We start from the raw sequence: 12,859 nt of genomic DNA, 5'->3' as shown, positions 1-12,859 counted from the left end.
TTTAAGAGTATTCCACCTATCAGAAAGACAAAGCAGACTGCCCCAGCAAGGGAGTATCAGGCAGACTGACAGCAAATCTAGCCAAAATAGCATAAAGGGTAGTCCAAGATTTCACTTCTAAAAAGGGAAAGAAAGGAAAAAAAGAAAAAAAAAAACAACAACAAGAAAAAAACAAAGAGCACAATTTAGCTAAATTCATGTTCTTGAATGACAAATAATAAGATAAATTCAGATGCTTGACTGGATAGTTGGAGGATTTGTCTTTTAACACTTTGCTGTGTGGTACATTCATAGAGCAATGCTAGTAGTGCAGTGCTGATAAATCGATCAAAAATTAGCTGGTAGGCCTCAAGAAGTAGTCTAAGTCTAAGAAATTAGCAACAAAATGTAAATCGCATTTTAAAGAAATGAAAATATTTCTATTTACACTGTTCAGCAAGGAACACAGATAGATTTGCTGCTGCTCAACACTTTCCCATCTTAAACTAAAAATTACAACTGGGTGTTTGTGACATCAATATTACCAGAAAGGAAATACCAGCAGTACCAAAACGGCTTACTTGGTAAGCTGGTCCCACAAAAACAGTCATGTTAACTATACTGAATATTTTCAAAACCAAAATGGAGTTTATACCTTCCTTACCAATGGTCTTCTGGACCATTTTCCTCTGCAGAATCTGAATAGAGGAGAAGCAGCTCACCTTACACATCCAGGGCAGTGCTCTGGGTGTGACAGAATATTAGCGTCATCTTCAGACATACCAACAGAAAACTAGTGACCACAGCTATAGGAGGACAGGGTAGGGAACTGTTTACCTTTTCACATGGTATTCTTGAGAAGAACATTGGAACTGCCTAAGTTCTGGTGTCCGTACTTTAGAAATGACACTGAAACTCAAAAAGGAGAGGATGCAAGCAAACCACATTCCTAAAAACTGAGAGCTAAAGAAAACAGAGAGAAAAAGTTAACAATTTCATAATGTGCAATTGATTTTAAAAAATAGGAAGATTTGACCACAGTGTAAAAATTCCATCAGAGAAGAAACAAGCTGAGCACTGAACTTTCTTACTCAAGGGAGTGTTATCAAAAAGTAACAGCTACTTAACTGGAGATTCATAGAGCAAAAATTGGAACTAATCTATGACAATCTTCAAAGAAAAATGTACCAGTTGTCACACTACAGAAGATCTTATGCACTGTTACAGGGATATACGAGTAGGAATTCAGAATTTTATAGAAAAATCTGCCTATGAATAATATGAAATAATTTTTCTAAGGTCTACAGACCCTTTTTGCCTACTGCCTTCACTGCTACTGGTCTGTCTGGTTTCATCGGAAGATTTTCCTATTCAGAAGGTACCTAAGATGTAAATTACTTGCAAGTAAGTTCTTTACAGATTTTATGAAAAACAAGCATCAGACAGCCAATGCTCTCAATTTCACTGTTTGTGAAATGGAAGGTACACAGAGTATTTCTACAATGAATACATACTTAATTTAAAAAGGATTAAAAAGTAATGAATTGCAGTCAAGTAAATGAAGGGAAGCAAATAAATTCAAATAAATGAAATATGAAATCAGGAAATAACAGGCCTAATGAAATATTGTTAATTATCATTTATTGTCATTAAAATCCTATTAATGCTAATCAAATTTTTATTTGTACTTCTAGTTACTTCTATGTGAAATTGTCCAAAACCAGTTGATCAATTAGGGCTTATGCAAATTTTGAGAATCAAGGCTTGAATCATGGTACTCACAGTTAGATACATATAGGCTAATATTTCCAATGGATAACAAACTCATCTGCAAATGTCTGCAAATCTAGCTTTATTTAATCCTGGCATTACTCTATAGTTCTTAAAGAGTTGCTCTCCTTCCACTTCGCACATCTCACAGCCAGACACTCCCTAGGAAGGCACTTCATTGGACCCCACTGGAGCTGCAGATCTCCACTGACACAGCTGCATCCTACAGCTTCAGTACCACTAAGTGCCACAGAGGGAAGCAGAAACAGATGAAGTTATTTGAATTGTTGAGTTAATCTTTTGGTGATTCGTAGCTTATATTTTCAATCAAGTAATTAAAGTATACGTTTAGATATTGGTCATCTAAATGTCAATCGAGCCCTGTCACTGTGAATGGAAGTGATACAAAGACTCATGAAAACTGCTGTGGGACATAACTATATGAAATTTCCAGACAGATTTTTTTTTTTTTTTTTTAAATGTGACTTAAAAGCCACATTACCCTTCTAACATCTTCTTTATAAGTTCTTTTTATTATTTTCTTAAGATATGTCTACGTGAATACCTACATTTCTGACTGTGATTAAGACGCACTAGACATAGCATGACCAAGGGGAATGTGGTGGAGATCCCTGCCTTTGCTCTTGGAATGCCATGGAGTGATTAACATTGACCCCGCTGCTCATTGAGAATGCACTATTAGGATATGCAAAGTAACTTTACATGGGGATGGAGAAAAGCGGAATTCCTATTAGCATTCATGGGAGCTATGCAGCTACAGTCTTGTTCATCAAGTTTGGAATATACCCTTTTGTTATTGATGGGAAAATGTCACTAGTTACAAATGGTTACACACAGGGGTGTAGCAAGGTCAAAGCAAACTCCAGTACTTTCTTTCCCCCTCTGAGACAGCGTGCTACTTCAGCAGTTCTATTTTGACCTGGTGGTATACCTCCACGGATAAAAGAAATGGTGAAATTCCCCACCCTGACCTTTTCTGTAGCTCCACCACCCAAAGATTAAAGAAAATCTCCAGAAGGATATGCCATGAATGGCGTATGAAGGAATGCCCATCAAACACTGCTGTAGGCATCACTGGGTATGACGCCTGCCTTCAGACTGCTCCAGGTCCACCCACAGCTCCGGCAGGTCTCATAATGCAGTCTTTCAGCAGCATGAATAGGGGTTGAGTCATCAGTTTCCCAGCTACAGACAACTACAGTCACTTCATCTCTGCTCCTGAAAGCTTCCTTTAAACAACAACACAAAACAAGTTGGTGCCATAGATATCCTATGCCAGATGTGGCACGGCACCTCTCAATAGATGGAATTCTCATTCACTTTGTTATAATTACTTCTTTGCAGCTTGAGATCCCAAAAGAAAGCTTAGGTCTGATGGGAAATTAATGAAATTTTGTTACCTTCAGTAATGCATATTGCTCTTTCTGGAAATACAGCAGAAACATTGGTGAAAAATCCAACCAACAAGGGCTATTCCAAAAGTAATGCCTCCTGTTATGTTGGCTCACAATGTTGGCAGATGCTGGTGGTACGGCAGTAGAGGCTGAACCTCCCATCCATATCCCACTACATGTTATTGCCATGTGACAGATGGTAGCAGAGGGGCAGTCTGACAGAATGGTGTGTGACATAAAAGTGCATATGGAGTGGGTGCTGCATTTCAGCAGTGGTGTCAGCAACATGAAAGACAAGCTATGTTGCAGATGGCCATACGGATTTTTTTATGAGCATGGCATGCATGCCCTTGTCCATGACTGATGGTGATGAATATGTCAAAAAATAGCCTTGTAGCTGAGAATGTGCTCTATCAGTGTTACTTTGCTCTTTGTTGTAGTTTCCATGGAAATAAACAGAAAGCATTACTTTCAGAAAACTATCTGGTCAGAAATAGAATCATTCTAGCACCTCTGATAGCATATTCAAGCATTTGCCATGTAATCTGGCAATTCAAGCTAGTCGTTGTATAGAAGCTTCTATGTTGGGTTGTGTCTAAGGTGTTCGGAGCAGCTGTGTTAATTAGCAAAAGCTGTGCATCTGACCCATGGTAAAAACAGACAGCTTATTTCCGAGCAGGCTCTGATTGGGCAGATGCCTTCAAGTAGTTTGTAGCAAAGAAAAAGATCTCTCCTTCAATTTCTGAACTATTTAGAAATATTCCTTTGACACGTAACAAACTTTGTTTTGAGAAGGTAGTAGGTTTGGCATCAACAGCAATATTTTCACCAGCACAAAACAACAAAGCCTATAGATTAGCTTCTACCAGCTGAGCCCAGCTTCATGCTGGCAATATATTTTCCTCTTTAGAAGCTGACAGCTTAGTGCTGCTCTGTGCTTCATCACAAAATGCAACAGTCATAGAATCATTAAGGCTGGAAGAGCACTAAGATCACCTAGTCCAACTGTTGGCCCATCCTCACCATGCCCACTAACCATGTCCCTCAGAGACACATCCACACAGTTCTTGAACACCTCCAGGCCCGGTGACTCCACTGCCCTGGGCAGCCCATTCCAGTGCCATACCACTCTTTTGGATAACAAATTTTTCTTAATATCCACTCTGAATCTTCCCTGGTGCAACCTCTCATCCTAGCTTATGGCCATCACGTCTCTCAGAGCCATCCACTTCGACCAGCTTTTAGTGCAACCTGCTCTAAATGTAAGTGTTCCCGTTCATTGCAGGGCAGTTAGACTAAGTGGCCTCTAAGGGCCCCCTCCAACTCATATGATTTTATTCTTCCTAGTCCACAAATCAGTATTACCTTAAATGATTAAGCCAAAACCAGAACAACTGTGAAACAAAAATGCACTGTACTTTGACAATCCATTTTACAATGCCCAGAAACGTGGTTCAAGTCTTAGAATCATAGAATCAGAGAAACACTCAGGTTGCAAAAGGTCTCCTCCAGCTTCCGAGTGTGATGCTGCACAGAGAGGCACAACGGTTTAGCGCTCACATCTGCAGTCTGCAAAACTAAAGTCACGAAATAACTCTGCATTTTTCAGTGCCAAACATATTTCTGACCTCTTTGTATAAGAAAGTCTGAAATTATGTAAAATAATCATCATAAATAAAACCAAAACCACACAAAACAACAAACTCCTCAGCTGTAGCCCCAGGCTGGCATCAGGGCTGCCAGCTGCTGTGTAGCATCTACTGACTGCTGCTGTGGGGGCACACACCCTTGCAGGGCCTGAAGAAACTTCCCCCAGCCCAACCCTGCTTGCTAGGAAGTTTTCTTTTCGTGTCCTACTGTTCTTATCACTTCCTTCTCTCTAGCAACAGATTTCTTTCGTTTAAAAGTGAAAAAAAAAACCCAAACCCAAACGGTATTAAGAATAGTGAATTTACAGTTTCTTGTGAAAGAAATACGTCAGCACGGGCTGAACACGGTATTTCTTCAGGGACAAAACGTGACTGGGTGATGCTAAATGCACGGCAACTGCTGCAAAAGCAATACGCAGCAAGAGCCAGGCGGGAACTCAAAGCCGCCGCACTCTGGAGATTGGGCGCACAGGGCTCCTCCGAAGAGCTCTTACTGCCACAAACGCAGCAGCTTCCAGCCCGAGCAGCCACCGCAGCCCTGGCCGTACAGGCACGGCACAGCGCAGCGCAAAGCCACCGCGCGCCGCCCCGCTCGGCTGCCTCCCTCCGGCGGCGACGCTGAGCACAGCCCCGGGGAGGGACCATCGTGAGGACGTGGCGGCCATGCGGAGCGACGGCGGGATCGGGGCAGGTGTGGGCGGTGCTGGGTACGGCTCCCGGCCGCTTCCGGGGAGGGGCGGGCAGAGGGGCCTGGTCTCACGTCCCCGGAGCGAGTTGGGGGGGTTGCGGCCGGGCCTGCGTCTCTGCTGGGGCCAGCGGCCCCGCTGAGGGTGCCACGTCTGCCGCCCGCCCTGCACAGCCGCACTGGGAGCATGGCCGGGAGAGGCCCGGGATGCGGCTTGCAGCTGCCGGCCGGAACGCAGCCGCCTGGCGGCGGCCACCTCTACGCCGGGGAGAGCGAGGGGCTCGAGGAGGAGGGCGAGGTGTTTGAGCTGCGGCCGCGAGGCAGGGAGAAGGTCCGGCGGAGCACGTCGAGGGACAGGCTGGACGGTATCATCCTGCTGACGAAGGACATCCATGAAGGGGACACGTTGAACGCCATCGCGCTGCAGTACTGCTGCTCGGTGAGTCCGCGCTGGCCGGCTCTGCTCGGCGCCTGCAGCCGTGCGCGTTGCGCTGCCGCAGAGCTCCCTGCTGCGCGGGGCCGAGCGCTGTGCGTGGCCTTCTGCATCTCTGCTTCTCGCTGGGCGGCGTTCGGAGAGCCTGGTGGGTGCCCTTCCCGTCGCTGCCCGTGCCTGCATGGTGCTGGCCGAGGCCGGGACCTCTGCTGTGGTGTAGGAAGTCAGCTGTGCCAACTCCTAGCCCTACAGCTCTACGAAGGTCAGAGGTAGCCTTAAGATCATTGTTTTCCAGAAGTCATGCTGTTATCTAATTCATTAGGCAGTAATAAAATTAGAGCCCTCCTGCCGTGAGCTAATGTACCAGAGTCCCAGCGTAACTTTTTGATAATCGTGACATCGTGGCTTTGGCTTAAATTTAAGTTTCAAGACTCACTGCAATTGGACATTTTGTGCACAGCTATCTAGACTGACCTCAAGTAGGACATAGCTAGAGGATAACTGATGTGCACTCTTAGTTCTGGGGAAGGTGCAAGGGGTTCAGGGCTTTAGGTAAAAAGCGTAATTTGCATTGCAGTAGGCTTGCTGAGCACTCAGGTGAATGCTGTGTTTATTTTCTCTTTTATGCCAGTTTGATTTAGTTATACGTAATAAATACACTGTCATAGGAATTGAAATGCTTTACATGTTACAGTGTTACTGCAGGCAGTGGGCATTGATTGATTGTCTCAGATGGCTTTTTCTGTCCCAAATCTCTGTTTTAAGTGGAGCAGTTATAAGGAGAAGGGTCTCTAGACCTTGCTCTGAACTTCCTTGTTTTTTGTCTGTAATTTCTTTGCAGATAATGTCCTCCCAGTGAGGACAGGAAGGATCTCTGGTGTTATGCACCTGTAAGAGACAAAATTTCTATATTCTTCTGTGTTCTGTTACAAAAAAATACTGACTTTAAGTACTTAATTATCATCAGGCTAATTATCTTGAGGTTTGTGACTCTATATTATGTCTTCATGGAACTGCTGTATGAAAATGAAGCTGCTCATTCTCCAAGGGCAGTTAAACCCTTTAACTGAGATTTAAAATGTGAGCCTCTTAAAGAGAAAAACAAAATTCATTTTGAGCAAGAACAGGGAAAGGGAGAACTGACCTGATGAAGATGATGGTGTGCTAAACTAAGCTTTGTTTCTACCTTAGCACCCAAAAGCAGGAATAATATCAAAACTAGTTGTGGTCAGGTGCACTGGATGCTTAGAAATTTAAATCTTTACTCAAAAGTTTTGAATTTGACTAAGAAATCATAGCCACTCATTTTACTAGCAAAACATGATGGCAAAGTATTGTTCATTTAACAGAGATGCTTTCCAGTAATAGTTCAATGCACATTAAGTGAAGTTTATGAAATGAGTTTCAAAGTCATCATCGCAAGGAAGGGTCCTTTAATAACCTTCTTGCTGTAACTTTGTTCAAGTTTGATCTTTGACCTCTAACTGGTTGGAGGCCACTTGGGTATAAGTTATCCTTTTCCTTCATTAGGGAAGAATTTTTATTTCTCAATTCAGACCTTTTTTGAGAGTTCACGTCCGTGGATCTTTGCTATTTCAACTATTATTTTTTTCTTTCAGGTTGCGGATATCAAGAGAGTTAACAATCTTATCAATGATCAAGACTTTTTTGCTCTGAGGTCTATCAAAATTCCAGTGAAAAAGTTCAGTGTATTGACTGAAACACATGTGTCTCCAAAAGGAAGAACAGTTCTTCGGCCTGCTCACTATTCCCCAGAAGTGCAGGAAGCATTACCTTCTGATAAATTCACTGCTAATGAGACTGCTGGCAACTTCTTAAAGGAAGTGGATCGAGATATAGAAGAAATTGTGAAGTGTAATGATACGAAGAGAGAGAACCTTAATGAAGTGGTTTCTGCCTTAGCAGCCCAACAGGTCTGTTTTGAAACTGATGGTAGAAGTAAAAAATGCAAGGATCCGTACTATGGAGCAGACTGGGGGATAGGGTGGTGGACAGCTGTAGTTATTATGTTGATTATTGGCATAATAACTCCCGTTTTTTATCTTTTGTATTACGAAGTTTTGGTGAAAGCAGATGTCAGTCACCATTCTACAATGGAATCCGCCCACTCCTTTGTCACAACAGCATCACATCAGAAACAAATAGAAAATGGAAGAAATCCAGCAAGTAGTATAAATGTTGATGGCCAAGGAGACTTCCAGCCTTACAATCGAAAACCCCAGGCAGATGTTATTCACAGACACATAGCATAGCATTAGGTGAAACCACAATGCAAAATGCATCTGGAATGCAGGGGAAATACTTAATGATGTATGATTTAACTTTATGGGCAGTGTTCCAGTCTGAGGATATTTCAGTGGGTGATATAATCCTGTAATATGCTTCAAGCAGGAGATTTTGGTGCAAGATCAGGATATGAATTAAGATACAGAATTGTCTTTAAAGCTTTGCACTTTTTTCTGTTTTGATAGGTGTATGTTTTCTAATTAATGACAGAGTAAAAGAAGGTAGTTTGAGCAACACATAAGGAATTTCACTGCACATTTTACAGCCCCGAAGTGGGTATTTGGGGATATCTATCTTTTAAAATATTTATAGAATGCATAGTACACTTGACATTTTAATATCAAGTTTACAGTTGCCAGTTAAGACTTATGTTCTTAAAATTTTATTTTTCTTATAGAATTCTTAAAACTCAATCATTCTGTAATTAATTGCCACTATGAAGTCCACTTTTTGTTAGAAGTCTTTCATAGAGGCAGTAGCTAATGCTTAAGGTGGAATATTCAAAATTTGTGCCTGTGATCAATCTGTTCTTCAGTACTTTTCAGTGTAGATAGAAGGGTAGCTTTGTTCCTGTTGATGTCATACATGTTGCTACGTATGTCGTATGTTCTTCAGCAGTTGGATCTTTTCTTTAGAACTTCACATACCTCCCTGTGGTATCCTTCAGTTGACTGGACTGCACTTCTCTTATGGTCAGCTGGATATGAAATGAAATAAGTGGAGATGTGTGACACTTCGCTGTGATTGCTTCATTAATCTTTATGGTAATGACTTTTTCTTCCTCCATTTGATCTCAGTGTAAAAGCAACTGATTCTTCAGACAGTGGTTACCATTGGGTTCTGAATGTGCTAACGTTCACTTGCCCATGAATCTGGAATAACAACTTTTTCCTGAAATCTACAAAATTTCAGATGAGATTCAGTGGCTGCTAGCAAGAAACTGACGCTGCAGCAGAATAGACCAGTTGCAGCTTCACACTGTTCTCTAGTTGGTATTCTTCAACCACTCTTTTCTTGAATGTTTCATTTGTTTTCATGAACAAACTTTCTACCTTATTTTCTTCTCTGCCTGAAATGCTGCAGGAGGAAAACGAGCAAAAAAGAACAGGACTTGTCATACAGGAAGAAAAAAAAAGAGGTTCTTGTGTATTCTGAACATTTTTAAATAAAAACTGATGTGTTCCTGTAATCTTTTGTTATATTTGCCTTATGAAGTAAAATGTCTCTGGTCCTGTCTGAAGTAGTGTTACCAAAGCTGAAGTTAACTGACTTTAGTCTGACTAAAAAGGGGAGAAATGGAAAAAATATCACTAACTTCAATTTAAACTCTATCATAAACTCTCCTGTGATTGTCTTGACTGTATATACAGTATGAAAAAATCCGACAAAGCAGTTATTTTTTTGAATTTTGAGAGGAAGGACTTGTGCCACTATCTGTTGCCCCCCCAAAAGTGGGGCAAGTATTATTCACCGTGTTCTGAGTGTATGAACATAAATTGGATTAATGTGTGTAGGTTGCTGTGAAAGTATTATTATTATTCCACTTATTTTGATGGAAACTGTACTGCTTACAAAGAGTGTAATAACACTGCTTGATAAAGTGAATTTTCAGCTACAAAACACTGTTTTTCAACATATTTACTGCTATTAACTGATCTGCGTAGGTGAGCAGAGTAGACACCTTTCATTTCACAGTATGTCAGCTGTGCATGGCTGCCCAGAATGTGGTCTTTCACATTGTTGTTGCTGCTGCTGAAACACTTGACTCGCCACCTCACTGTGCTCATAACCACTGTCTGGTCTCCATAAATGTTCAGTATGCATCAGTGGGTGCCAGTTATTTTGCCTCTCTGCTACCATCAGTCACACAGTGACCAAATGTAACAGTATTGATGGGAAGGTTCAACCTTTACTGCTGTATCACCAGCATCCTCCTCTGACATCATGGGCTAATGTAAAATAGGAGGCATTACTTAAATTTTATTGAAAGTGTAGCATAAAGCATGAAGGAAAGCATCCTATAGTTCAACCTGTGAACAAGTGGCTGTTGAGCACTTCAGTGAAAGTAGTATAACTGGTGACAGTGTGGCTGCTCACAGTTTCCACAGAAGGAGAGGAATTCAAGTCGGTGTGGGCTTCATGTTTCACGTAACACATGGTTTTCAAAAATCTTGTTAAATAATTTTCTTCTCTTGAAAACCATATGCTAATAACACAAGTATGAATGTTCAAGTTCCAGTTCTGGGTAAGGTTTACAAAAATTTGTATTGTGAAATAATTTGTGGTGGCTAATGTGATGCAGCTTCTATGGTTAAAACATTACAAGCAAGTGAACTTAAAAATAGGTGACTTGCACTTGTCCAGATAACAGTTTTGGCACGTTAAAACAGATGAGCCATGTTCCTCCTGAGGCTGGGAACTGCTGCCTAATTTGTCAAGTTTTTTAGTTGAAGCTTATTTGCTGTTTTTCCTCATACTTTTTGAAACCTCAACATTTTTAATTCTTTAATTTCATAAGAAATGTTAGCTACTGGGATCATGTAACATTAAGCCTGATTTGCCACATGTACCTTAACAGGCAAGTACTAAACTGCCATCACATTCAAAGTGGCCTTAATTTCCACTGCCGTTTCACTTAGCTAACTGTTAACTGTTGGTTTTTTTCCTGTGGTGGTGGAGTTGAGTAGCTCTTTGGTGGATCCCAGGCTTTGGACTTCTAGAGTGTTCTGTGCATTACTGTCACTGAGTTGTTGAAAGTGGCATGGTAAGCAGTTTGAAAAAAGAAAAAAAGGGAAAGCAGTTTTGTTGAACAATAGTATACTCTGACCAAGAGTCTGACATGTTTTTACTGTTATGTAGCGTATTTTATTAGCATGTTTTTAAATCAGAATGTTACTGTTATCAGAAAATATAATGTTGGGAGGAGAATTTATGTTGGACTTAAGTACGAACAACAGCTGGTTTTGCTATTTGCAAGGTGCAGGTATTTTTACTTTTTCCCAAGTCTTTTTCCAAGTACCACATGAATGGCAGTGCATCATATTCCAAATAAAGTGAGTAACTCCTCAGTATGAAATTAAAATCTGACATACTAAATTAAACGTAAAGCTAGTCTTTTAGACTTTATAATATCAAAACAAACTGCATGGTAAATCACATTATAGATTAACTACAACACAGAGTTGGTCAGGAAGTAGGTTTGAAATTTAAGTGCATATTGCACTGTTGGATCATATAAAATTTTAAATGCTTTAAACCTGTATTTTGGAATATATTGTCACAGATAATTTTTGTATAATGGTTTTATAAAGGTTCAAGGTATAGCTTTGTAAAATAATCCTGGATGAGGATGCAAGATGGTTTTAGAAGAACATAAATAAAAGTTCTTTTTTAGATTGCAGTGAAAGTAGTGCTTATAATGTATTCTTAACTGTATTTTGCATGTATTATAAAAAAGCCTCTACTTGTATTTGTTTTGGCTAATTTTGCATGTAATCTGAAATATTCCTTGGCCAACAAGTATTTGTTGGCAGTAGCTGCATATAGCATTCATGTCTAGAATACCGTAACTGGTAGGTTAAAGGTTTGTCCTGTGCCTGCCTTGTTTAAATTGGAACTTTTCTGTATAAAGTTCTTGTTAGAACTTGTTAGTTCTGTGAAAACAGTATTGAGAGATAGGAATGAAAAATTAAGTTAGTGTCCTAGCTTAACCCCAGAAAGAAGGTAAGCACACACACACTTGCTTAGCTGTCCTTCAACTCCAGCCTCAGCTAGATCTATCCAAGTCTGACATTTGTTGAGACCCAGCAAACAGTCTACATTTTATAAACATCATGGTCTTGGAATAAATCCCAAGCAATTAGAAATATCAACTTACAAGAACAGCTGTGAGCATTACGGCTCTGAAACAATACAACCTCATTCCATTTCAGAAGCTACTTAACATAGGGCACAGGCTGTTCTTAAGCTTTGACCTTATCTACCATTGTTAAACTAGTCTAGAAGATCTGTCCTGAGACACGGTGATTGCTTCTGTGTAGAACAGATGTGACCACAGTTAACCTTTTATAGGTGATGAATGAAGAAAGTCCCCTGTTCCAAAGAAGAGTCATGTGCTCAAGCTAGCCACAGCAGTGGCCAAATTATAACACATGTAGTATTGCTTTTCCAGTGTTTACCCTCTGGTTCTTTTGCCCTTGGCAAAAGCACTCTGTTTGTTTTCTTTATGCAAGTTGCAGGGATTCTCTCACTGTTTACCGTTCAACGTGGTTGCCTTGTTTACAGTGCCTTCTGTTATGTACCACATAGATGAAATGTGCACATCTATTGAAGAAACAACTGCTAGTATGTATGTTGCCAAAAGAAAATGAACAGAATACATTTCCTATATAATTTAGCAGACTGTTTATTGAATGTTCTTCAAAATGCAATTAGTTTACCTTTGAAGTGTGACATACATTGCATTTTAATTTCCTTTAGAACTGATATATAGTTTATCAGAATGCTCCATCTTATTGCATGGAGGAGTCCACAGAATAATGCAGTATGACTTTCTAGTCAGCAGTGAGGTAAAGCGCTGCTTGACAAAATGCCACACTTCCAAAGAAAACTGACAAAAGAA

The 12,859-nt window shown here is 40.6% G+C and overlaps 2 protein-coding genes across 2 annotated transcripts in view; one reads left to right on the top strand and one right to left on the bottom strand.

Moving 5' to 3' along the window:
• The window catches only part of ADGRV1 (adhesion G protein-coupled receptor V1), a 264,974-nt gene extending 259,287 nt beyond the window's left edge, over nt 1–5,687 (bottom strand). The window contains exons 1-3 of the mRNA XM_052701347.1: nt 5,308–5,687; nt 817–942; nt 287–366 (exon numbers count right to left, since the gene is read on the bottom strand). Of these exons, the coding sequence (XP_052557307.1) occupies nt 287–366; nt 817–942; nt 5,308–5,687 (586 nt within the window). The remainder of the gene's footprint in view (nt 1–286; nt 367–816; nt 943–5,307) is intronic.
• On the top strand, nt 5,556–9,427 carry LYSMD3 (LysM domain containing 3). The gene is made up of 2 exons (XM_052700698.1): nt 5,556–5,937; nt 7,551–9,427. Exons 1-2 carry the CDS (start codon nt 5,686–5,688, stop codon nt 8,202–8,204), a joined length of 906 nt encoding a protein of 301 aa, XP_052556658.1. The 5' UTR covers nt 5,556–5,685; the 3' UTR covers nt 8,205–9,427.
• Nucleotides 9,428–12,859: the final 3,432 nt, after the last annotated feature.

This window comes from Tympanuchus pallidicinctus, unplaced genomic scaffold (assembly GCF_026119805.1).
Source record: "Tympanuchus pallidicinctus isolate F22 unplaced genomic scaffold, pur_lepc_1.0 scaffold4, whole genome shotgun sequence".
Classification (NCBI taxonomy): domain Eukaryota; kingdom Metazoa; phylum Chordata; class Aves; order Galliformes; family Phasianidae; genus Tympanuchus; species Tympanuchus pallidicinctus.
This window is presented reverse-complemented; position numbering and strand designations above follow the sequence as displayed.